This window comes from Anolis sagrei, chromosome 3 (assembly GCF_037176765.1).
Source record: "Anolis sagrei isolate rAnoSag1 chromosome 3, rAnoSag1.mat, whole genome shotgun sequence".
NCBI lineage: Eukaryota > Metazoa > Chordata > Lepidosauria > Squamata > Dactyloidae > Anolis > Anolis sagrei.
Genome location: NC_090023.1, coordinates 246642804 through 246668378, shown reverse-complemented (window position 1 = coordinate 246668378; position 25575 = coordinate 246642804). Strand labels below are relative to the sequence as shown.

Here is a 25575-nt window from a genome sequence, read left to right as displayed (position 1 = left end):
TAGGAATACCACAGATAATACCTCTCTTTGTTCTTCCTGCTTCCTATGAATGCATATATATGTTCCTAAATTCTTAGGTACATCAGCATTAAATTTAGTGCACTTTCCTTCACCTTTAATAGGCCACTTGCAGTGAGTGCAGCTGAGATGCTATCTTAGGTAACTGACGTTGGTGTCACCTGGAGCCCAGATGCTAGCTCAGTAGGCTCTTCTGCTTGGACCTCTTGGCCTGCTGTTTTGGTGGGGGGGTTTTTTTAAAGCAACATAAACTTTGAGTGAAGCAGAGTATATGTGTAATCTAATATTCCATTAAAGGCTTAACCTTGTCCACCAAACTCCAGTTCAGATGGAAAGTTACTGCAGTTCTTCCAGTGTTGGTGTATTCATTTGAGATTTTTCATTGGAGGGAGTTAATTCATTCATATCTGCCTTTTCTGTTTACTGGACAGAAAAAATGAAGATATATTCATGATCAAAAATCCTGTACCAGAAACTAAAATAGAAAACTATTCATCAACTTAAGTCATCATTGGCATTTTGCCCTCACTATACCTTTCATTTATTGTAGTATCCTTTGTTCTTCTGCTGTTTCTTTATTAGTTTGCCCTGTAAAACTTTTTTTTTTGACCCTATCAGTCTAATTACTGCTGGCTATCGTCTTCTGGGATGTTGTGTTTTGTTCATATTTGTCTTTGCCCATGCCCTTATTATGCCTTTGGACTACATTGTTTCACCATGCTATGTATATTGTGATCTGTGTCTTCTGGCAACCCATCTGCTGAATGGGGAGTTTGCTCCAGCCATTTAAACTTAAAAATGGCATTGCCAAAAATGGCAATGATGCAAAGATTTAGCATTTGTTTTCGATATAAAAGTCTCAATAATGATTAAAGCCGTATGTACTTTATGCCTTTAAGTAGTCACACTGGTAGCATCTTGAGCACTGATGTTATTTTGATTGTTGCTATTGACAAGGTAAGAAGGAAAACATAATATAACTGATATATGAGGGATGCAGCATATGTAGTTTTTAAGGTTTTCAACCAGAAACATAGCTTCTAGTAGAATGCAGGAAAAGAAAAAGGTGGAATATTAAGATCTAGTAAATTTCTGGGGGACAGATGTTATATGTACTATATAGCTAGGTCTTAAGCATTAGTCCTTAATAATACTAAATCTCTTTCTAATTAAATATTCCTAGAAATACATTTAGCTGCCTGCAGACTTGAAACTCCCTCAACGTTGTAGGCCATGTTCTATAACTCTCTGTATATGACAACAACTTATGTATTTTATTGTTATTTCCATCAGTTTTAAGTGCTTATAATTTTCTTAATAAAAATACAGATCAGGTGTCAGTATTAGATCATTCTCTAACTCTAGAGTAGGTCATACTCTAAATATCAATAGACTGTACTGTAAATATTACTTTCTTACAAATGTATTGCAATCTCATTCCTCTCTCACTTTCACTATTGCATTCTACAGGAACACCAATATATTCTGTAGCATGGGGACCAGATTCTGAAAAGATTCTTTACACATCTGGAAAGCAGCTTATTATCAAACCACTTCAGCCAAATGCTAAAATTCTGCAGGTAATATCTGCTAGCATATCTGCCATACTACTGAGGGATATTTACCCAACAAACAAACCTGGATCATATCTCGATTGAAAAACATGCAAGAGAAAGTGCATCCAAACAGTGTGAATAAAATACATTGTTATGCAGATCTTAATGTTTGACCCAAGAATATACATGTTAGAATAGTGGGATCAAGACAGTTATTATTTCCAGTGGATGGATACTCATTTTGTTCAGGTAATCCTGTGATCGTAATGGCATAGGAACTATGTAGAGTTAAACATCAGTCTTATCAGGAATCATTAACTGTTGGATTCGGCCATAGATTATGCATTGCTTTTAGGTCAGAAATTGATTGTAATATTCTATTACTTCTTCCTCAGTGGAAAGCCCATGATGGAATTATTCTAAAAGTTGATTGGAACTCTGTTAATGATCTTGTCCTGTCAGCTGGTGAAGACTGTAAATACAAGGTATGGAAATTTCAAGTCTGATAATATGTTTTTAGCTATTTGCATTATCCCAAAAATATATTTTATTCTTCATCATATAACAAGAAGTTTTATTTAAGATTAAATACTTTAAAAAGTGAGAGACAGTATAATGTAGTAATTTGAGGATTGGGCTATGGGTTTGAATGTCTTCTTGACTGTGGAAACCCATGGGGTGACAGTCTCTCAGCCTCAGAGGAAGAGAAAGGCACAATAAAACTTACCAAGAAAATCCCATGAGAGATGCACCTCAGATTCCAGAGTACCAAAGTAAAATGAATTTTGTAGAAGAATGCCAACATAAGACACTAAAGCAGTGATTCACAACCTGTGGGTCCCCACATGTTTTGGCCTTCAACTCCCAGAAATCCTAACAGCTGGTAAACTGGCTGGGATTTCTGGGAGTTGTAAGCTAAAACACCTGGAGACCCACAGGTTGAAAACCATTGCACTAAAGTGAGCGCCAAACTAGGTTTCTATATATAAATTGTTCAGGCTGCATAAAGTCTTATGCATAAAGGCTGTATAAAGTTTTGAATAAAAATCTCCAAGATCTTATTTTGCATGGAAGCTAGCCATATTATTTCACTGAAATCAGATCAGTATATAGGATACACCACTCCAGTTCCATTAAAATCAGTAGAGGTGACATGCTAATGTTCAAAATCAGAAAGTTGCCTTGCACAAAGTCTCACTATTTGTCCACTAGTGTATGTCCTCCCCTTGACATGTTCTAGCTTGTCAATATCTCCCGAAAATTATACTATGAATACAGTATTCCAGGTGACTACAGTTATAAAGGAATAACTCTTCCACCTCATTTCTATATATGATATTATTCACTAAGCCATAGTGGGCAAGATGCAGTCCATCATTTGCAGTTATTCTCTCTGTCTTTTTCTATGGCTATAAAACAGTAGTTCCCAAGCTTTGGTCTTCTAGGTGTTTTGGTGATTTGGACACCCACAATTCCTACCAGCTGGTAAGCTGGCTGGGATTTCTGGGAGTTGAAATCAAAAACAACTGGAGGACCAAAGGTTGGGAACCACTGCTCTCAAGGAGTTCTTGGGTATCTTGGCTATCAAAATGTAGTGCTGCAATGAGGAAAAGTAGTGGTGTCATGTTAATACCATCATTTATTGTTTAAACAAGGCTTGCAAGTAGGCCAGTGCTTTTGGAAGGTTTCATGAAGTATAAATCTATGTAAACAAGTTGCACATCTTGTTAAAAGTAAAATAATTAAAATTTCAAAGTAACAGTCTTCCTTTTGTTGCCATGGACAACATTCACAGCAATGGCGGCATGATTCCATTACTTGTGTGTGTTTTGGAGGGTATGTAGTGGCCCTCTATGGAAACTGCCCACCTCTGCATCAAGCTATTGCACAGAGTGGAGCACAGGAGTGGGGAGGTCTAGAGTAAAGATTGGAAGATTTCATTAATCTGTGTTAGACGAATGCATTTTGAAATTTTAATCATAGGTTGTACTCAGAAAATAGATAGGATGACTTTGGAATGGCTATGGTATACAATTTCTGGATCATGGGATTTTAATATTTATACTGGGATTTTTATTTTATTTTATTTCCGTGTCAGTAGCGACTTGAGAAACTTCAAGTCGCTTCTTGTGTGATAGAATTGGCCATCTGCAAGGATGTTGCCCAGAGGACACCCGGATGTTTTGATATTTTACCATCCTTGTGGGAGGCTTCTCTCATATCCCCGTATGGGGAGCTGGAGCTGACAGATGGAGCTCATCCACATGCTCTCCGGATTCGAACCTCTGACCTGTCGGTCTTCAGACCTGCCAGCACAAGGGTTTAACCCATTGAGCCACTGGGGGCTCCTATACTAGGATGATTTTATGCTTTGTCTGAATGTTTAAATTTTATGTATGTCTTATGTTTAATGGTTTTGATTTTAAGTTCATAGTTATATGTAGTAATTAGTTATTATGATTTCTTTGTGTACTGTATGTTGGCATTGAAATTTTGCCATTAGTATGTTGTAAACCGCCTTGAGTACCCCCCAGGGGTGAGAAATACAGTAACTAACTAAATAAAATTAAGATTAAAGATGGGACTTATATTTTTTATAGGTGTGGGATAGCTATGGTCGTCTGTTGTATAGCTCTCAGTCACATGAGTATCCCATCACTTCTGTTGCTTGGTCTCTGGATGGCGAGTTATTTGCAGTAGGATCCTTTCATACTTTACGGCTGTGTGATAAAACAGGGGTAAGTAACTCTAAGAAAGAGTCTGTCGCACACTTTACTAATACTACAGTAAATAGTTCAAATTATATTCACTCATTAAAGAGCAATGATATCAGCTTTTGAGTCCATCTGATTGGTATTCAAATAATCCCAAAAAAAATATCTTTTTTTCCCAAAAAAAAGATTAGTTTTCAGAAGATTATATTATATATTAAAATTCTCAGTTGAAGGAAACTGCGTCAAAGATAAGTAGTTTTCATGTAGATGTTTCTGTACTTCAATGGTAAGGTGGAATAGTAATAATTTACAATCATTGTATCTTGTATTTTCTAGATTATATCTTAAAGTTTTAAATGAAAAGCTATACATTACTCTCCTTTTGCTATATTCTGATATATTCAGTCTACAATTACTTTTTTCATTCATCCTATCTTCAGATTAGTTTGTGTCCCCTTCTTGTCGGTTTCAGTACTTTTTGTCATAATGTTATATTTTCAGAATTTTATTGATGAACTTTGGGAAATATTTATAGTTGCTGTAAACTCTGAGATTGTGAGCCTTATCGAATCAGCCTCCTCTCATGCTACAACTGCATTGTTTGTAAAAAAATGCTATGCAATCGAGATTTCTATTTTTCCTTGTGCAACTTCAAACCTTTTCCAAAATTATAGCATCCATAATTGCCCAAATTGTATTACACTTAGGCTGCCTACCCACTACCTCCACAACATGATCATTGGTGTTATTTTTCTGAGGAGAAGGAGGGAAAAGCACAGTCAAGCTGCCTCCCATCTCAATGCAGTGTCAATCAAATGTCACTTGAGTGCTTTTCCCAGGGGAGTCTTCCCTACATACCCTTCTCTCCCCCCACCACCACCCCCTTTTTTTGTTTTTTTTTTTTGTTGCAGTCATGGCATTCTGGAATGGAACTCAGGCATTATTCCTGCATGAAAGGTGACAAGAAGAAAGTCAAAGAACCCCTGTCCTCTTTTGTGTTCCCCTTCCGTCTCAATCCTATGCACCCCAATCCTACAACAGCATGTATATGTATATGTGTGTGTGCATCTTAGAGAGAGAGAGAGAGAGAGAGAGAATGAAGTGCTGTACCATTGTTACAACAGAGACTTGGGAAATTGACTGGATCGCTCACCAAAAGCAGGTGCTCACTAACTGCCTCCAAAATTTACATAACAGTGTGATTAAACTTCAACAAAGGAAATCATAGCGTGACAGAAGCAGGAAAGGTCAATAATGGGTTTTTTTCTATTAGGAAAAAAGAATAGCTTTTAAAAGCAGTCTCCCATTAGACAACAACAAAAGAGCGATGGTCTCATGTAATTAGCCCCAACAGAAGGTTCTGTTATCTAGATATAATTGTGATTTATCTGGTTTCTGAGATAAGACCCTTTGTCTCATGCAGAAATATTTGCTGTAGTTATTCGTAGTTTCAAAGCAGATACATCATTCTGCTGCTTCTTTTGAATATGCCTGGAGTATTGATAAGTAGGAAGATGTCTCTTTTCAGTCAAATCCAAGAGACTGATTCTGTAGGCTGAGGTGCTTGATGATTGAGTATCCACAAATGGAAATGTCTGTCCAATACATAATCTGTTCTGAGAATATGTCCTGGTATAGATAGCTCATAGTGTGGGCAGGCCGCAGTCCTGAGTAGGGTCATGTTTCAGAAGCTAGTATGAAGTTGAGAGGTATTTGGGTTAATGACTCTTCAGAGGACAAATATGTTATTGTACTCACTACTCCTCAGCCCTGAGGCATGATCTGGTAACTTCTTGTACCTCTTCTCTTTCTGACTTGGACTACTCTTCCTTATGGACTTCAAATGACATGAGTGTAAAGTACAGTTATTCGCACATGCTCCTTACCTCTCCATGGAAGTGCTGAATCAGGGTTTAGTATTTTAATGTGTGTGTGTGTGTTTCACTCATGTGCTCTTTTAATGTGATTTGTAAGCATTGTTGTACGCCTTCTTCCTACCCCTAGCAGCCCTTAAAAAAGACATGCCAAAGTTGACATTCCAATAAAAGAGTCAAGCAACAACAAAAGTCCTGCAAATTCTTATTTTTAAACAAGTGTCACATATATAGAAAATTAGAAACAGGCACTAAACACAGATAATAGGAAGTTCAGAAATCATTATTCAGCATTTTCCTCTGAATCTGAAAATCTGTTCTCAATTGTAACTTCAAGGTCTGTTCATCATTAATTTATTTTTACTTCTGAAATGATTTTTAGAAGTCAACTAAGAAAGTGTGTGTGGGGGGGGGGGGAGGGGTAGTTTTAAATTTTAAACCTTCAACATATTTAATATTTTTGTGGGTTTTAAAAAACTCACAATATAAAAAAAACAGTAAATGGGCTGTTTCTAATTCAGATTGACTATAGTTCTCTGACAAACAAATTTGGTTTTAAGGGTTTTAAATCATAATCTTTTCAGACAAGATACTGCTTTTCAGAGAATAAACTGATTTTCCAAAGGTAGTGTTGCAGTTGAAACACTGAGTAAGTAGATGCAAAGTTTCTTGTGATGTGATGCTATTATTATTTGTTTGTTTATGTATTTATTTATGTATTTATTTATTTATTTGCGGTACTTGTATACTACTCTTCTCAATCCCGAAGGGGACTCAAGGCAGTTCATAATATTGGCAACAATTCCATGCCATCAATAAAAACCAGTATAAAACATCAAAATTGACCCTCCCCTGATAAAACATTAAACATTATTAAACACAGCACATAAAATCAGATATTTCACAATGACATTTACATCTGCCACTGTTTAATCTATTTAATAATCAATGAGTACTATATACTTATAAAGAGTGAAACATAGGGTTACTAAGAGTAATGGCATGAGAAGTCATGGAGAATTAACTTGGTTAACCATATATCACTTAGCATGTCTTTCCATCACTGTGCCTGCCACTGTGTGAAGCTGACACAAATTTTAATGCCTATTTTTTGGATGACATTATGTTGTACAGAACTAAAACAGTCTGGACTTTGTATACTGGGTTTTGAAAATAAAATATCAAAATAGATTATAATGTAGGTATGGTTATTAAATTCATCATTATGTTGCTTCTACTGTACGATAGATGTAAGAATGGGCAGCACATTTTCAAAATAATGTTATAATACTTTGAAAAATAATTAGTATAATTGAGACTTGCAATCATAAGTTGGAGTTTGAAGCAGTTTTGCTCAAAATTTCACCTATTTCACTCAATTCCATTTAACCTTTCCCTTTCCTGACTCCCCGCCATAGTCAGCTGAACATTACCAGTCCAAGCAAACTATTCTTTGCATTCCTTAGGATTTTTTTTTTGTAGTTCACCAAATCTTGGACTTCCCCCAATTATTCTGCTGTCTCCTTTGTGTGGGCAGGTGGGCTTTAGAAATATATGTAGGTATTTAGGGTAGGGAAACAGAATTTTTGCTGCATTTAATTGAATAAAACAATCTGCATTTTCATCCTATATCCTACCTGAGGTCACATCTAACAAATAAAATACTTATTTTCATCATTCCCACCTCATTATTTTTTGATGTCTGTTATGGCTTCAACTTCTGAAATACTGCTTTCTCTTGCTCGCATCCCTCTCCCAGTCCTGCTGATATATGCTTGCACTCACATCTCTCTCTCTCTAAGACCTTTGGAACCAGTGGGACCTGGCTGCTGACAGTTTTATGAATGAAGTGATTAGAAACTTGGAGACAGCTTCTTGAATAGTATGATATAATGCATGGTGCAACGTGGCCTAAATTCTGTTGTATCAGAAAATCTCTGCTTTTTTGTGTATTATGCTTTGCATATCTTGTCTCTCTGCCCACGCCCCAACCTCCAGTCATCCTGTCTTGCACATCTCTTTTGTACATTCAATTCCCCCTCTTGGATGTCCTCATGTTTCAAACAAATCCTCACTGTGCTCCTTGTACCTCTTTTTGTCCTTTCAAATGTACTTTTAGTATTCCTCTTTGGCACTCTTCAGGGTGATGTTTTTCAGCCATAAAAACAAGACGTACTACTTACTTTAGACCAGAGTTGTGCCCATTACCAACAAGAAACAATTGTCACATCCTGGTAGTAATCAAACATGTAGAAATTGGGTTTTGTATCAAACACATGACTCTAGTTTTTCTTCAAGTAATTGTATTTTGGCATCTGTTTGACAAATGTAATCACTACTTGGTTAGGTTTAGACTCACCAGGGCTCTAAACCTCTGCAGGGGTGGTGGACCGATTAGGAAGGTCCACTCCAGGAGGCTTATGGATGCAGAAGGATTCCCAATGACTCTTGGGGATTTTCCTGCCACTTCAGTAGGTTATTCTGTCAAAGCTCTGGTAGACCTCTGGAAATTGGAGGTGGCAAGGGCAGTTGACACAATTGCTCCCAAACGTCTCCTATCGCAAAGCAGAGCCACATTGGTTCCTTGGCAATGATGAAGCAAGTGATATGGAGACTAGAGTTGCGTTGGCAAAAATGTCATAGTAAATCCAATCGAGCAAGGTCTGGAGCTCTAATAGCCTATTCTGCTGCAATGAAGGTGGCACAAAGATGGTTTGTGACTGCCAGCATTTTATCTGCAAACAGCCACCAAAGACAGCTGTTTCGCGTGGTCAGAGGACTATTAAAGCCTGCTCAACCAGGGAACCCTGACCAATCGGCAGCAAATTGCAATGAATTTGTCAGATTCTTTGCCGATAAAGTTGCGCAAATCTGTTCCGACTTAGACACCAGTGTTGATGCAGTCTCCGTGGATGTTACTGAAGCAGCTGCCTGTGGATTCTTTTCAGCTTGTGAAACCTGAGGACGTGGACAAAATCTTGGGAGAGATGAAGGCAACTACCTGTTCTCTGGACCCTTACCCATCCTGGCTAATTAAACTAGTGGGGGGGGGGGGGTGCTGGTCAATGTCTCCTTGACTTTGAATTTAGAATTTTTTTTGAATAATATGAGTTTCAAAAGCTAGTTATTATACAGCATTTACATCTCATTAAAAAGATCTTTGCTGTGCTTAAATTAATTCTCTTTCTTCATCCTTCTTTTTTTCCCAACAGTTTATAGTACACATTACCATAAATAATATTTTACGATTTTTTTAGACTAACAAAACTAGAAAAAATAAGCAGAGGAAGCAAGCATCCAGCTGCATTTGTTAAGAGGACCTGAACAATCTGCCCCAGTCTCAGTCAAACCTCTCCAAGTGTTCTCAATCACATGAGGTCTGAGGTACTACTGAGGTAGCTTTCAACCTCTTACACAATTCCAGGTTTACACAGAAGGAACAATGTAGTTGGTGCGAGCCAAATCCCTGCTGTGTCCCCAACTTATACAATGCTGCCAATATGCAGTTCTGGCACAGGGGAAAAGGTAGCTGCAGCAGTACCTCTTCCAGGAGCACAAGTCAATAGTGGACATTGGGATGAGAGCTTGGAAAAAGTATGTTCAGTAGTGGAAGGAGGACATCCTCATGTGGCTGCTGCGCTTCTTCTCACGTGAAGATATTCTCTATATAGTGATGAAAATGAACATTCAAAAACCACTGTTCATCTAGAGGAATTTTATAGAATGAAGTGATAATTGCGGCGGCCGCAGGCAAGACATCAGTCTCGCTAGGACTAGCTCGTGTGCCTCTGGGCCCCAATTTGCCATATGCTAGTGCCAAAGGTGATGGTTCAGTAGAAAATTTTCAAAAGCTGACTTCAACAGTCTCTTTATTGTTACTGTGCCTTTAGGTTGTTTTTGACTTACAGCAAGCCTAAGACAAAGCTACCATGGGGGATAAAATTTGTTCTGATTAGGTTTGCCTTTCATTTCCTCTGAGGCTGAAGTGTGTGACTTGGCCAAGGTCAACCAGTGGAGTTGCTTGTCTGAGTGGAGATGACATTCTCCAAAATGTCACAAAATAGTGAACAAGTTTTCAATTTCACAGAATTTTCCATGAGGCTAGACATTAAGCCTCATCAAATGGTGAGAGGAGAGAACACTGTCTTTGAAGAGAAACCATAAAATCTGCATTTAGTCGTAGCCTAAAAACTATAACAACCCCCCCCCCCCCCCCCGCAGTCTACGTCGGAAGCCGCGGTTAAACCTTTCTGCCTGCTGAACTGCTGACCTGAAAGTTGGCAGTTCGAATCTGTGAGATGGGGTCAGCCCCAACTTCCCATGCGAAGACATGAAAGAAGCCTCCCACAAGATGGTAACACCCCCGACACCCCCTGGGCAACATCCTTACAGACAGCCGATTCTCTCACACCAGAAGCGACTTGCAGTATATTCTCAATTCGATTCTGACACAATAAAAAAGTAGAAGCGTCCTCAAATGCTTCTCCTTAGTATTAGTATTTAAACACTTTTAAACCATTGTGACATACTACTAAAATATTAAAGGGAAGGTTTTCGCCCTCCACTTTTTCAAAGAAGAAGAAAATAAAATTTTAAGTAAGGTTATTATTACTCATTTTCAGTTAATATTGAGAAGCAAAAAAATTGGTCTGTAGTTCATGAAAGTTTATGCTGAAATGCAGGGTGAGGCAGCAGAACTTCCTTTTTTAAAATGCGTGCCATTCAGTCGGTTGAAGACGTAGCGGAGCGCTAGTGGTCTCGTTCGAGAGACGGGAGTATAAAGTTTTGTCCTGACACAATTCAGTCACCATCATGCGTTGGAACAGTGCTTTTGCCATTGAGGCCTACTTTTCGAGCGGATTTGGAGTGGCCGGCCCGCTCTCCAGATTTGGCCCCTTGTGATTTTTTTCTTTGGGGTTTTTTGAAATCCCATCTTTATGTGAACTGTCCAAGGACCCTACAAGATTTGAAGACCAACATCCAGGAAGAAATTGCCAACATAACGCTTGCTATGCTGGCAAGAGTCATGAGAAATGCCAGAAATCGGTTTACTCAGTGTATGGAGAATGGGGGACGTCACCTACCTAATTTGATCTTCAAAACTACGTAAAACAAAACTTTAAGTATGTACCTACATTATAAAAAAAAATTCTGATTCATACAATGGGTTTTATTAAGTTTTGAAAAAATAAAGTTATGCTGCCTCACCCTGTGTGTTTGTTTCTCTTAAAGGTGCCACAAAACTAGTTTAACTCTGAATCAGGGTAGCAGAGCTGTTTTTCTGGGCTCTTAAATCACAACTGCAATTTTTTGGGGGGAAAGGGTGTAATTTATCAGATGTTAAATTTACTTATTCCAAACTGACCATGTCCCTCATTGAACATACAGCATAATATAATGTAGCAAAGTTTATTTACTTTATTTACTGCAGAAGTTGGGCGGGGGGAGTATTAACGGTAGCTAAAGCCAGATACTATCTATTTCTTTACAGCTGGCAGGAATAATTTATGAGGTTTGCCTTATACGTTTTCTGCCCCCATTTACTTAAATATAAATAGCTGCAAAAGAATTAGCCATCTTGGTGCTGAGAGAGAAGAGAGAATGAGTCACATAAGCAGTGTGATAGTGTTTGAAGAGAACCAGACCTGGCTTTCTGGTCAACACAGACATTTTTATTGTGTCTGATGTAATGGAGCTGAATCAGCGAATTGCTCCCTTGAGAGCCATCAGGAGATATACATATCATTAACCCTTCTGCAGCATATGCAACTGGTTACGAAGCATAATTTAATTAAATACACTAACATGCGCTCTTTTGCTTCCATCTCTTTGCTGCTTCTTGACTGTTTCTTTGTTCTAACATCCATTATAGTTTTCCACTTTTACAATAGCATTTTTGGGAAACAGATTTAATTTAATGTTTTGTTCACAAATCAGGGAGGAAAACCAGCCCACAACCACACTACAATACCAGAGTCAGTTCTGGCCATTGCGCTTAACATTCATGAGAGATATAAAAAGCGAAACTTTTAACGTTCAGAGCCAAATTACACTCAAAGCCAAATATTTTAAGCATTATATGAAACGTAGTTGCTCCTCATTGTCCTAGTTTTAATTATTCTTAGTTGATGATTAAAAGAGCACTGCCTGAAGCTCGGGTTTATTGCTACATGCCTTGTGGATGAATTTCTGTGGGATTCTATGTCTGCTTTGACACGGTTGGTCATGTTGCAATACTCTTGACACAGAAATAGAAGTCAGGAAGGACTGAGACCTTCTAATATTCCCCCGCCCCCACAGCTACAGAAAACAAATCATAAGAGAGGACCCCCTTTTAGTGCCCCAGAGAATGAAAGAAGTTGTTATTTAAAGCATTATAGACCACACAGTTTATAGTAATTACAATGTAGCATTATCAACTCCACAGTCTGTTTAGTTAGATTGTTAACCTCAACAAATAAAGATATATTTTTCTTGTTGTGATAAATTCATCCTACCTTACTTTTGTATAAATGATTATTTAATCATTTAGCTCTTTCCCCTCAGAAATTCTCTTCTTTTGATTATTGTGATTTTTCTTCTTTTTTTTCTTTTTAGTTATTTATTAAATACTTTTACCTATGTATATATTTAATGCCCCCAGTGGCATAGTAGGTTAAACTGCTAAGCTGCCAAACTTGCTGACCGAAAGGTCGCCAGTTCAAATCCAGGGAGCAGGGGTAAGCTCCCGTTTTTTGCCCCAGCTTCTGCCAACCTAGCAGTTCGAAAACATGGAAATGTGAGTAGATCAATAGGTACCATTCCAGCGGGAAGGTAACGGCACTCCATGCAGTCATGCTGGCCACATGACCTTGGAAGTGTCAACAGACAACACCGGCTCTTCGGCTTAGAAATGGAGATGAGCACCAACCCCCAGAGTTGGACACGGCTGGATTTAATGTTAGGCGGAAACCTTTGCCTTTACCTAATAGCATGGTATACCTAATACCTTTACCTAATAGCATTTTGGCATAGTAAAAAAATATGCAAATTAAATGTAATTGTTTAATTGGAATGAGTAACCATTGCACTCATACTTTTGTAACTTCTAATGAACACTGTTTAAATCAGTGAAATTTTACTATATGTTAGCATTTGGTTATGCTCTTGGTTAGGCTCTTGTTCTTGATCTCTCCACTATGTCACATGTAGTCTTTTCACTGTGCTATATATACCTTTTTAATGAGTATGTTGTCTTAGTTGTGACCTTGTCTTTGTTACAATTATGCATCTTTCTTGCTTCCTTTCTATTTATGTTATTATTTAATTTGTAAAATGCCAGAGGTTTGTAGGAAGAAACCATGTGAAAGAATGGCCTATATGTTAGAAAGATGTGGTTGATGATATTACAAAAAGTCGATGCTTTCTAAGAAATTTCTGTAGTTTGGCTCTCTATTTATTTGATCAATAGGAGAAATTACTGTACTGAAAAAGGGTTGCTTCCTGCCCTTATAGGGCCCTGCTGTCTAGTATGAGAAAAGCAAGAATATCATTGTCCTATCTGTGCTCACTAACCATGAAAACAAACTTTTATATAACTGGGTAACTGCCTGGAAATCTGGAACTGTAGTTCTGTTTTAAAAAACCCTGTTTGTTAAGACTTTGTGAAATATTTACAGGGCCCACTTTGCCCTTGTAAATAATCTTGCAAATAGGGGGTTGCTGTTGCAAGTCACATTGGAAGAGGTCCCCTGACACTTTGGAAACTTGTGGGTAGGTTTTATAAAGTGAATATTTGATTTGGGGCAAACATGCTCCACAGTCAAAAGGCCCAGTTGGCTGATTTTCCTTTCTTCTCAAAGTCTGTCAAGAGTCACCAATTTGACAGTGAGAATGGATGTTGAGTCAATCCTGATTGCCTTTTTGGTTACTTTTTTTTGAGGGGGGGGGGTCACTGTTTTGGGTGAATGATTTTCAGATAACATATTTTGCTTTTAGAAAGACTTTTACATGCTTTCTCCAGCCTCAAATAGAAGGGATTTGAGATTTAATTAAAGATGATGCTATAGGGAGTTATTTGCTCGTGACGGGATATTAAGGGCTTTTTGTAAAAATTATAAATGACTTTGTGATTCCATGGCTACTTAATTTTAGTACCACTTGTCCTATCATAGTAAAGTAGATAAGGACTATTTTTCTGATGTTTGAACTTTACGACTATAATATCAAATACAAGCATATAACATCACTTGTGAAGGATCCATGCATTCATAAAGTAGGGCATTTTCCTACAAAATTTTTCTCTTGCTATAAAATTAAATTTTATTGAAAGCCTTTCATCATTGATGTTACTTGTACTGTGATAATAAATTATTTTTACTGTGATGATAAGACCTGCTTAGTAACAGATAATCCTCTATTTTCATGATATCACATGATAAGTCTCAACAAAAAAGAGAAAGACCAACGCACATTTCCCTCTTAAGATTAGTAATGAAGATTCCTTTTTTAAAAAAAAAAAAATCATCTACACTACCTTCTGTGCAAGGAATAAATGTGACATTGAAAATCAAATTTTCATTCGGTAACTGTAGAAAACCTGACACTTTTTTTTCCAGTGCAGTCCTGGGATTGTGTTCTATTTCTTCCAAATGTTTTTCATGGAGGAAGTTGTGAAATTCAGATTCATTTTTAAAAAACACTTGGAAAATCAGATATTTAAAAAATATATTTTCATGGAATTGATTGGCAGGAGATCAACTAGAATTTCAAAGGCATTTTTCAGGAGTAATATAGTTCTAGAGCAGGGGTCCTCAAACTAAGGCCCGGGGGCCGGATGTGGCCCTCCAAGGTCATTTACCCAGCCCTCACTCAGGGTCAATCTAAGTCTGAAATGACTTGAAAGCAAACAACAACAACAACAATAATCCTGTCACATCAGCCAAAAGCAGGCCCCCACTTCCCATTGAAATACTAATAAGTTTATGTTTGTTAAAATTGTTCTTCATTTTAATTATTGTTTTTAAGTGTTTTGCACTACAAATAAGATATGTGCAGTGTGCATAGGAATTCATTCCTGTGTTGTTTTTTTAAAATTATAATCCGGCCCTCCAACAGTTTGAGGGACTGTGACCTGGCCCTCTGTTTAAAATGTTTGAGGACCCCTGTTCTAGAGTAACTAACTTTGATATTACATAATTTACTAAATGGGATCTTATACTAATATTGTGTGCATTGGTTCAACTTTTGAACTGTTACACCCAGCAAGAGCCAAATCGTTGACTCACGTTCCAAGATTAAGAATGAATGTAGGAGACTGGGGGGGGGGGGGGGGGTTGGGGGGGAGAGAAACATTCATTTTAGGCAGAACACTATTCATTAAATAGAAAAGTCAAAGAATTCCAGTATTTAATTATTTTTAGTTCATTTGCTCATTCTTTTTCAGTAAGTTTTGTATACAGCAATTGCTGTTGGCATCACAGGGAAGATGGAAACTTTGAACTAGATGGCTCAGCACATAAACAAATAGACATACTGTACTCTGTTTTGTGAAGATGCACATATCTATCCACAGATTCAGTCATCCACACATTGAGAATATCCTCAAAAAATTCCAAAATAAACCTCAAGACCTCTGAGGATACCTGCCATAGATGCAAGCAAAACGACAGGAGAGAATGCTTCTGGAACATGGCCATACAGCACAAAAAACTTACAGCAACCCAAACCTTTATTTTGCCATTTTTATATAAATGAATATAATGTGACTTAACCATTTAAGAATTCTTGTATCCATGGGGTGGGGCTCCAGGAACCCAATCCCAGCAGATATCAAAAGCCCGTTGTATAGATAAAGAAGTAATCCATTTTACTTTTTTATTCATATTATTTCATTTTTTTTAATAGAGAAACTTTGAACCATCAGGGAAGATAATAGACATTAAAACCAATGATGAATGTAATAAAATACAGTAACAAAATTGACTAGTATAAGAAAACAGATGACGAGTACAAATAAAGTAGTGGATAAAACTCCTTAAACAATGCCTACTTAAAGTTTTCATAACATACAATATGCAATCAGAGAAGGTGACCACCTGTCTCTCGAAAGAAGAAATCCCCAATTTTGGTTTAGCCACCAGGAAGACACTTTCTCTGGTGCATATCAACTATGTTTCCCATCAAAACTGGGATACATAACAGGGCTCTCCATCAAATCTTTGGGCAGAAGGGAGGATGTTTATGGAAAGGGGTGGTTGTTAAGCTGTCCTGGTACCTATGCCATTTGGGGCTCTAAAGACCATTACCAGCACTTACAACTGTCCTAGAAACAAATAGGTAACTCTGCAAATTTTGAAGAGTACACATGATATGATCCTGTAAGACAGACATTCTCAACCTGTGGGTCCACAGGTGTTTTGGCCTACAACTCCCAGAAATTCCAGCCAGTTTACCAGCTGTTGGGATTTCTGCAAGTTGAAGGCCAAAACATCTGGGACCCACAGGTTGAGAACCACTGCTGTAAGAGAATGCCCACCAGTACAGTGCATTCTTATCCAACAGCAGTTTTTCTAAATTCTTCAAAGGGATCCCATGTGAACTACGTTACAACAATCCAAATACCACTTTTACATGTGCCATCCTACTCTGGTCTCAAGTTGTTTAGAAACCATTGCAGTTGGTGAACCAGCCCAATCTGAGTGGGGGCACTTCAGGCTGTGACAACCTTTCGGCCTTATAAGACCATCTCAACCAGGCTATTCAAAAGAATATCAAAATGAAATACTATTGACCGACCCAGCAAAATAATACAGATGTTTGCAATATAGTAACATTAAGAGTAAAGCCTAACCAGGGTTCCAGCTTAGCCCATAAACTAAAGCAGAAACTGGGACCACATTGTCCCCTTCTATTACCTATAGTGGATCTACACTGACCCTCTATCCTGGGGCATATAAGGTGACATTTCCTGTTCACACCATCTCTATATAATGAGGCAGTTCAGGTGGTGAGGAACATGACATTCTTTCTTGTCAGTGAATTACTTCATCTTACACCACTTCCCGTTCACAATGATGATAGGAAAATGGAACTCAAAACCACTGGAATGCATCAATATGTGGAAGGCTCGGTTCCTCACCCTGTGTTAGGTTAAAAGTCATGATTAGATGAAACTCAGCTATTGAGATTAGTGGCTGAATTGAATTTAGAATCAAGTCCTCAGATTCAGCACATTCCACTCTGTTTGTTTATTTATTTATTTCATACACTTCTACCCCGCCCTTCTCACCCCCGAGGGGGGACTCAGGGCGGTCTCACACAAGCACCGTACAATGCTATCACCATATAAACAATCAACAAATACATTAAAACATTAAAACAATTCATTAAAACAATAGATTAAACATGCCAGTTAAAACCAAATCCAAGTGTTAATTCAGTGTTGCGGGTTTCCTAAGTGTCCTTTCCAGTTGCCACTATCCACTAATTGAACGCCTGGTCCCAAAGCCAAGTCTTCAGTTTTCTTTTAAAGGACTGGAGGGAGGTGACCAGTCTGATGTCCCTGGGGAGGGAGTTCCATAGATGGGGGGCCACTGCCGAGAAGGCCCTGTCTCTCATCTCCACCGATCGCATTTGCGATGGTGGTGGGATCTAGAGCAGGGTCTTTCCTGATGATTTTAAACTTCGTGATGGTTCGTAACAGGAGATATGTTTGGACAGGTAGTCTGGGCCAGAACCGTTTAGGGTTTTAAAGGTTAAAACCAGCACTTGAATTGTGTTCAGAAGCTGGTCGGCAGCCAGTGGAGCTGACGTAACAAAGGAGTTGTATGTTCCCTGTACGCTGCTCCAGTGAGCAACCTGGCTGCCGACTGTTGGACTAGTTGATGCTTCTGGGCAGTCTTTAAAGGCAGCCCCATGTAGAGTGCGTTGCAGTAGTCTATACGGGATGTAACAAGAGCATGGACCACGGTTGGATTAGTGGTCAGAGAAAGTAAAAAATACCTCTTTCAAGAGTATTTTGTGAAATTTAAATGAGAGGAATGGTACATGAAAATCATTCCGCAATATATCTGTTTTTCAAATAACATGTTCTATCAACTTTCCTATTTGATCTGTTATTTCACTATTTCCTCTTTCTTGTGGGTGGTGGAGTGGTAAAGGGAATTGTTTTAAAAAAATCAACCATACTGATGCTTTCAGTGAAAATCGAGGATTAGTTTTTGCTTTCTAATATCAGGTTACAATTGAAATAATGTGAGGGAGCTTTTTTCTCCTTTTCTTTTATATTCATAGTTCTTGAAGAAAATTTGCTTCATGCTTTGCTTCAAAACACAATTTAATATATATTAACTTCTCATTTTGCTGTATGTTAAGCAAAGTATCACAGTTCCAAGGGTTGATAATTTAAACAATTTAGACAAAATTGTGTTGACATTGCAGCACTGGTACACATTAATTACTGTATATGTATATATGTATAGTACATCAATTACAGACCTGCCATTTTGTTTTTAAAAATATTTTACAGTGGTCCTATGCGCTAGAGAAACCAAACACTGGTAGTATATTTAACATTGCTTGGTCTACTGATGGCACACAATTAGCTGGTGCTTGTGGAAATGGACATGTGATTTTTGCCCATGTTGTAGAACAGCGGTGGGTGTGGAAAAACTTTGGAATAACTTTAACTAAAAGAAGAACCATGGAGGTATGTATATCGTATTTCAAGTTTTGTGAATAGCCAAATATTTCTTGTTTAGAATAACTGTTACAATGTGAAATCTTAACAGAAATTGATAACTACTAATGATTTTTGGTGTTATCAGTGAACAGTGAATGAGTGGCATATGTCCTTTTTGCCTGTTAGATCTCCCCATGAAAATTTATCTAATAACCAACTAGGTTGAGCAACTTTAACGATGCATCCCATGAACCAAGCATAAACATGACTGGTATGTTTATGAACTGCAGTGAATATTCACAAATCACTATGATTTTTATTTTTTTTATTTTTTGCTATTTTTGTAGAGTACATGAGAAGTAGATTGCATATGAAATTCTTGCAGTGGCTGGAAATTCAAAATCAGAAGTCTTGTTTATGCTAGAAATTATTTTACAGCAGCTGGCAACAAAAGCACAGCTACAGAAGCACTAGCATAATAGTTCATGCATAGACATCCTGGGTCTGTTAGCTTAAAAGACCCGTCAGAAACATGCCTTGTATACAGATGTGGTTTACAATTGCAAAAGCTGCAAGATTGTTGGTTGTTACTGTAGTGCAGGTTTTTCTGCCAAAAGTGGGACTCACAAATGTGTCTGTTTTCTTTGATCTCCAAAGCATTACATTAGACAGGCAGTACCCACCCACCTATCTCCTACCGCCCCAAAAAGCATAACTATGACTTTAGATGAATATTTTGTCCAAATATTTCATTTCTAAGTCATACTTGTTTTTAGCTAGATATAATAGTTTTTATGAGTTGTTTCTACTGCTCAGTACTGGATTCAGTTGAATTAACTTGGTTACTACTATAGATTTTAGACCCTGTTAAATCCTTTCCAGCAACATATTTATTTTTGATTTTTTAAGAATAGTTCATTATTGTAAGTGATCCCATAATATAGTGTCTTCTTGAAATATATTGAATTAAAAGTGGAGCTGGAGTATTTGAAAGTAAATGCATAAATTGATTTTTTTTACCTGCTAAATGTTCTGTTTCACTGACCAGACACTGACTCATAACATCCCACCCAGAGGACAAGGAGATAATATACAATTTCTGTTGTTACAAGTTTTCCCAATTACATGTTCAGTTTTACAATTCAGGCCAAGCTTTTCAGTCCTTGGTGCCCAGCATTAGGCTCCCAAATCTATAATTAGGCACCTAAATATCTTTTGGGCTGAAGTGGAGTCTTCTTTGATGCTGAATATATAATTGGGAAAACTTGCAACAACAGAAATTCTATATTACCCATCTGTCCACTGGGTGGGATGTTATGAGTCAGTGTCTGGGAATATAGAAGACAAATTGGCAGGTAAAAATCATATTTTTGCATTCATTCCCAGACATTGAATCGTAGTGAACAACTCTGTCTAGTGATCACTGAAACTCCAATTATATTTGGTTTGTGCAGATTTTTGAGAAAGATGTACAGTGGGGTTTACACTAGTATTCTATGTAAATGATCTGTGTTTAATTTAAATTATCTTACTGGGTTTGTCTAAAGTCAAGGGGTGTTACCCAGTTGCTAAGTTTGCTATGGAAAGAAGCATAAATGCTCGGTTATCGTTACATTCTCTACCTTATCTAATCACTTTAGTTCTTTTTCTTTATGTGGTTCTGTAGGTAAAAAGTGAACTGTTACTGCTAATTATACCCCAATTTACTGCTATAAGGGGTATCAGAATTTTCTGTCCAGAAGTGGTTAATTCTCATTTACATTTCCTTGTTCCTCTTCTACAATTTTCACTTTCTAGTGCCAGGTTTTTGTGATGATTTTTAACAAACGACTAGGTACCATGTGTGATAGTTAGGAAATTATTTATCTGAGGCATGTTAAGTTTTCTACTTTCAGTCTCGAACTGCTTTGGTCTCATTTAAGAGAGAAAATCAGATTATTATTGTTATTATTAGTCCTGCAAAGATGTAAAGGACAATTTCTATGGATTTCCAAGAACCAATGACTTATTGCATGTACAGTAGAGTCTCGCTTATCCAATTTTCATTCATCCAACATTTGTATTATCCAACACAATCTGCCTCCTGCCTAGATCCACAGCTGTTTCAATACATTGTGATGTTTTGGTGCTAAATTAGTAAATATGGTAATTACTACATAACGTTAACATGTATTGACGATTTTTTTCTGTCAGTTTGTTGTAAAACATTATGTTTTGGAGCATAAATAATTTTAGACCAAAACTGGCCACAGTGACCACATAACAACAACAACAACTTTATTTTTATACCCCACCACCACTTCCCCTAAGGGACTCGGGGCGGCTTACAAAGGGACAAGCCCAAGATTACAGATAAAAACAGAACATATTAAAATCAATCAAATAAAAACATAACATAGTCACAAAGCATCATCTTAAAAACAGTCTTATGGCTGAGATAAAAGTTGAAGCTGGATTCAGGCTCAAGTAAGGGCAAAGATTCCTAAATAGAGCCGAGGGACAGTGCAACATTCTAGCCATAAAGTGTCTGTAGCTTTAAACAATTCTTCCTCTGTGCGTGAGGCAGGGCATTGTGGGCAACCATACAGATGCGACAAATGAGGGTGAGACAACAGGAAGTGAGAGAAATTTACCCCTTGAAAGGGAAATTCACTTATTGTAAGAGTTATCATGGGGAAAAGGTGTTTCCATTGAAGCTTTCTCACCAATCCTTATTTCCACAACAAGCCCTTTTTTTTTCAAAATCAAGTGATCACAGGGACAGAAAGTGAGGTGAAATCCTCTGAACACGGACCCAGTCAGCAAAACAAACACCACAAGGATGTTAATCCTTCCCTATGCTATTCAAAGCTAAGATGTATATATATATATATATATATATTTGGCTGAAGTTACACTTTAAAAATCTACATCTTCCCACTTACATACAAATTCAACTTAAGAACAAACCTACATAACTTGGGGACAGCCTGTACAATCAATGAGTCCAAGAATATTGAGAAGACCACAAAAAGGAGATTCTGATATGAATTTGATAGTTTTAAATATTGGCTTGCTCCTAATTTCTTTCCCTATCTTGGAAAAGAGATATTCTGGATGGTTTCATTACAGTTGCCAGAGCTAAAAATGAAGGTATTTTCTGCTTTTAGTTTATAAATTGTATAAGTTTTATTTAATGGTAAGATTTTGTTTCCATTAGGTTCGTAATGTACTTAACGATGCTGTGGATTTACTGGAATTTCGTGACAGAGTAATTAAAGCCTCTTTGAACTATGGACATTTAGTAGTTTCAACATCTCTTCAGTGTTACATATTCTCGTAAGCAGTTTGAATGAATGAGATATAGTTAACTGATACATTCCAAAGATGTTGGTTTATTACATAATTATTCATGATTTGATTTGGGAAGTATCCATAATTTAATGGATCAATCCTATAAACCTCAGCTAACTGGCATAAATGTTTCATAACTACACATGTAATTGACTGACTGTATTTGTTTTCCCTGAGTGGGAATTCACAGTGAAGCCATATGTTATTGCTTAAAGGTCATCCTGTCTCCTAATGTGAGTGTTCACTATTTTGGTTTGTGTTTCCCTTTAATCATAGTTTGTGTCAAATTCTTGAACAATATTTTTTAATCTAAGGCACTTTGAAACAAAATTCATCATAAAGTTATCTTCAGAAGATAACCCCAAAGATCTAGTAGGTGTGTAAGTACATCTATCTGGATCTCAGAAGCTGTAATTAGCTTTTATCATGGAAGTTGAAAGATGTAAAATATTAGATAATCAGCTTCCTTTTAAACAAATTGAAAGAGAAATATAGACAACTGCTGTGTATCTTTTGAAATCTTGACATATATAATTTTTTGAGAGCAGTGGTTCCTGTGTTTTCGCCTCGACTCCCAGAAATCCCAGTCAGTATACCAGCTGTTAGGATTTCTGGGAGTTGAAGCCCAAAACATCTTGGGACCCACAGGTTGAGAACCACTGTTCTAGAGTATTTGAGAAAGCCCCACTATGTTAACTAAATGTGTAAATGAATTACATTAGTATTAATGTATTTTATGTGCATTTTTTCTAGAATTAAAAACTGGAATACCCCATTAATTTTTGACCTCAAGGAAGGAACTGTAAGTTTAATTTTGCAAGCAGAAAGGTAATGTATTTTATGCACAACATTTTATTTATTTATTTTGTATCAAAAGCATTGCATAAATTAGTATAAAACTGATAAAAATAGAAGGGGCACAAGCAGCTAAATATCTTTTGACCAAAAAAGGGCAAAAGCAACCACATTGTCTGTAGCCTCAAACTATTCTTTCTCTGTACATGAGGCAGGACATTGTGGACGAGCATACAGATGTGGAGTTGTCTGTTCGGCTCCACAGTCGCACAAGGTGGTGGATTCTTTTAGGTAGTGCCCTTTTGCCAGGTTGTCTTTTGATCTGCCCACTGCACTTCTGAGTCTGTTCAGGGATTTCCAAGTTTCCCATTCTTGGTTTGCCCCTGGAGGCAGATCCACGTGAGGACCATCCAATTGGAATTTCCTGGTTTACCTGCCCAGAGGAATACTGTTACTGTTGCTGAGGGAACATTAAGGAGAGTGGTGGTTCTCATGAAGCTTTTTCTTGATTTGAGTCTACTGGGAGGAGGCTGATAGCCATGCAGTGGGTGGCTTTCACAGTGTTCAACCTTATTTCTCAACAATTTATTTTATGAGAATACTATTTGCTCAAATTGTGTAAGACAATTGTGGTTACTACTGAAGGAATATATGTGTTGTTGTGGGAAAAATTAATCTTACTAATTTCCTTGCATCTTAATAAATGTAAGCAAGAGGAGCCCAAACCTCCCTCCCAGTTGCACAAGAGGATACAAAATTACAACTTCCTATTTCTCTCGGGTCAGTACTTGCTAGGTATGCCCAGAGATCCAAAATAAAATTTATCCTCTTCCTTCAGACTGCAGATTGGAGGCAGACAAGAATAAACAAATGGGATCACCGCTATAATTTTAAGCAAATTTGTAATCAATTGAGTCCTGGTAATTTGTTATTAGTATGTGTGGTTCTTATATGTTGGCCATGGCTCATTCAAACAGGAGATTGGACAGTTAATAATTTACAGTCCATTGCCATGAATGTTTGTTTCAGCAGAGTTTATTGCCAACTTAGTGTGCATCTTGGTCTAAAGCTTGATTTTGCTTAACTGTGGTTTTAAAAAGATGAGAAACTGGCCTCAGGATTTCCTGCTTCCGCCCATCCTGGTCCTTGAATGAATTCCTTCCACAGTGCTTAATTTTTGAAATTAGAACTGGATTGAACTTTTGGGGCAATTTTTGGAAGGATGAGGAGAACAGAGAGAAACGCTTAAAGGTAGTGCTGGGCAAGTTTTTGAGCAGAAGTTCACTTCACTTAATATTGTACAAGTTGGCGAAGGAGTTTATTTTTCTTTGCTATTTTTATATGTTGAAATATAGTTTGTGGCTGCGAGCCTCTTCTTTAACCTCCTGGATATGCTGCTTGTTGGGAGCTGAGCTAAACGGACAATGTGGTATCATTTCCATGGGTATTGCAGTCCAGCCTAAAAAAGGCAGCATAATTGTGAAGCTTTTCATTCATTACATGTTATCACAAGTGTATAAAGAGAAGAAATAAGCCCCCTTGTAAAGCCTTTTCTTCATATATAAACTAAGGAAGGTTCCAATGTTCAGTCAAATTCACTTTCCTTGAAAGCAACACAAAATAACCTCACCTTTTGCCTTTGAAGACTGTTCGGAAGCTCTAAATTGTCCAACAGACAGCAGAAAAATTGCTCACCAAAAGGGGATGCAGGGAGTACACAACCCCCCTGTTACACCAGATCCACTGGTTGCTAGACTGCTACTGAGCACAATTCAAAGTGCTGGCTTTAACCTATAAAGTTCCGGCCCAGCTTACCTGTCTGAACAAACCATCTCGGAGGTTAAGATAATCTGGGGAGGCCCTGCTCTCGGTCCTGCCGCCTTTGCAGGCACGATTGGTGGGAACGTGAGACGGGGTCTTCTCAGTGGTGGCCCCTCATCTATGGAACTCCCTCCCCAACAAAATTAGATCAGCACCCTCCCTCCTGGCCTTCAGGGGGGAAAAACATGGCTGTGGAACCAAGCATTTGGGCAGTAAGCAACACAAGGAATAATCAGGGATTATGTACAATTGTTATTTGATATTAGAATGGCCTACACTATGCTTTTGGATCATGTGATTTTAATATTTATATTATATGTTTTTAACTCCATGTTTTAATATTTAAAAGTTGTTTTGGTTTCTTATTTAATAGATAGTTTTATGTTATTGTTGCTTTATGTTAGTTTTTCATATTTTTGTGAGGCATTAAATTTTGCTGTAAATATATTGTAACTGCTTTGAGTCCCACCTGGGGTGAGAAAAGCGGATATACAAATGAAGTGAATAAATAAATAAAATCTTCAGTGGTCATTCTAGTAGTGACTCCACTTATCAAACTAGGATTTCTACTTAACTTTTGAGTTAGGTTACATAATTAACTGCCTCTAATCCTTTTTGATAGAAGTGCTGTAGAGTGAAATGCAAAAGTAGGCTTTTGTATTTCAGAAGGGAGAGAGGGAGTTTGTGGAGGGGAACACCTGTGACACATGTCCTTTTATGTGGTTAAGCAAAAAAGAAATGCTTTGTCTACACTGAAACTGTAACTTTCAATCTCTATTGATAATTCGGTGTCAACTCATCTT

General features: G+C 37.5%; 1 protein-coding gene across 5 annotated transcripts in view; it reads left to right on the top strand.

Annotated features, from left to right (window-relative positions):
• The window catches only part of IFT80 (intraflagellar transport 80), an 85023-nt gene that overhangs the window by 36894 nt on the left and 22554 nt on the right, over positions 1 to 25575 (top strand). For 4 of the 5 annotated variants that reach the window (XM_067466025.1, XM_067466023.1, XM_067466022.1 and 1 more), the window contains 6 exons: positions 1489 to 1598; positions 1970 to 2059; positions 4175 to 4312; positions 18671 to 18850; positions 22023 to 22141; positions 22910 to 22984. In XM_067466025.1, the coding sequence (XP_067322126.1) occupies positions 1489 to 1598; positions 1970 to 2059; positions 4175 to 4312; positions 18671 to 18850; positions 22023 to 22141; positions 22910 to 22984 (712 nt within the window). The remainder of the gene's footprint in view (positions 1 to 1488; positions 1599 to 1969; positions 2060 to 4174; positions 4313 to 18670; positions 18851 to 22022; positions 22142 to 22909; positions 22985 to 25575) is intronic. The other variant, XM_067466026.1, reaches the window with a different exon arrangement.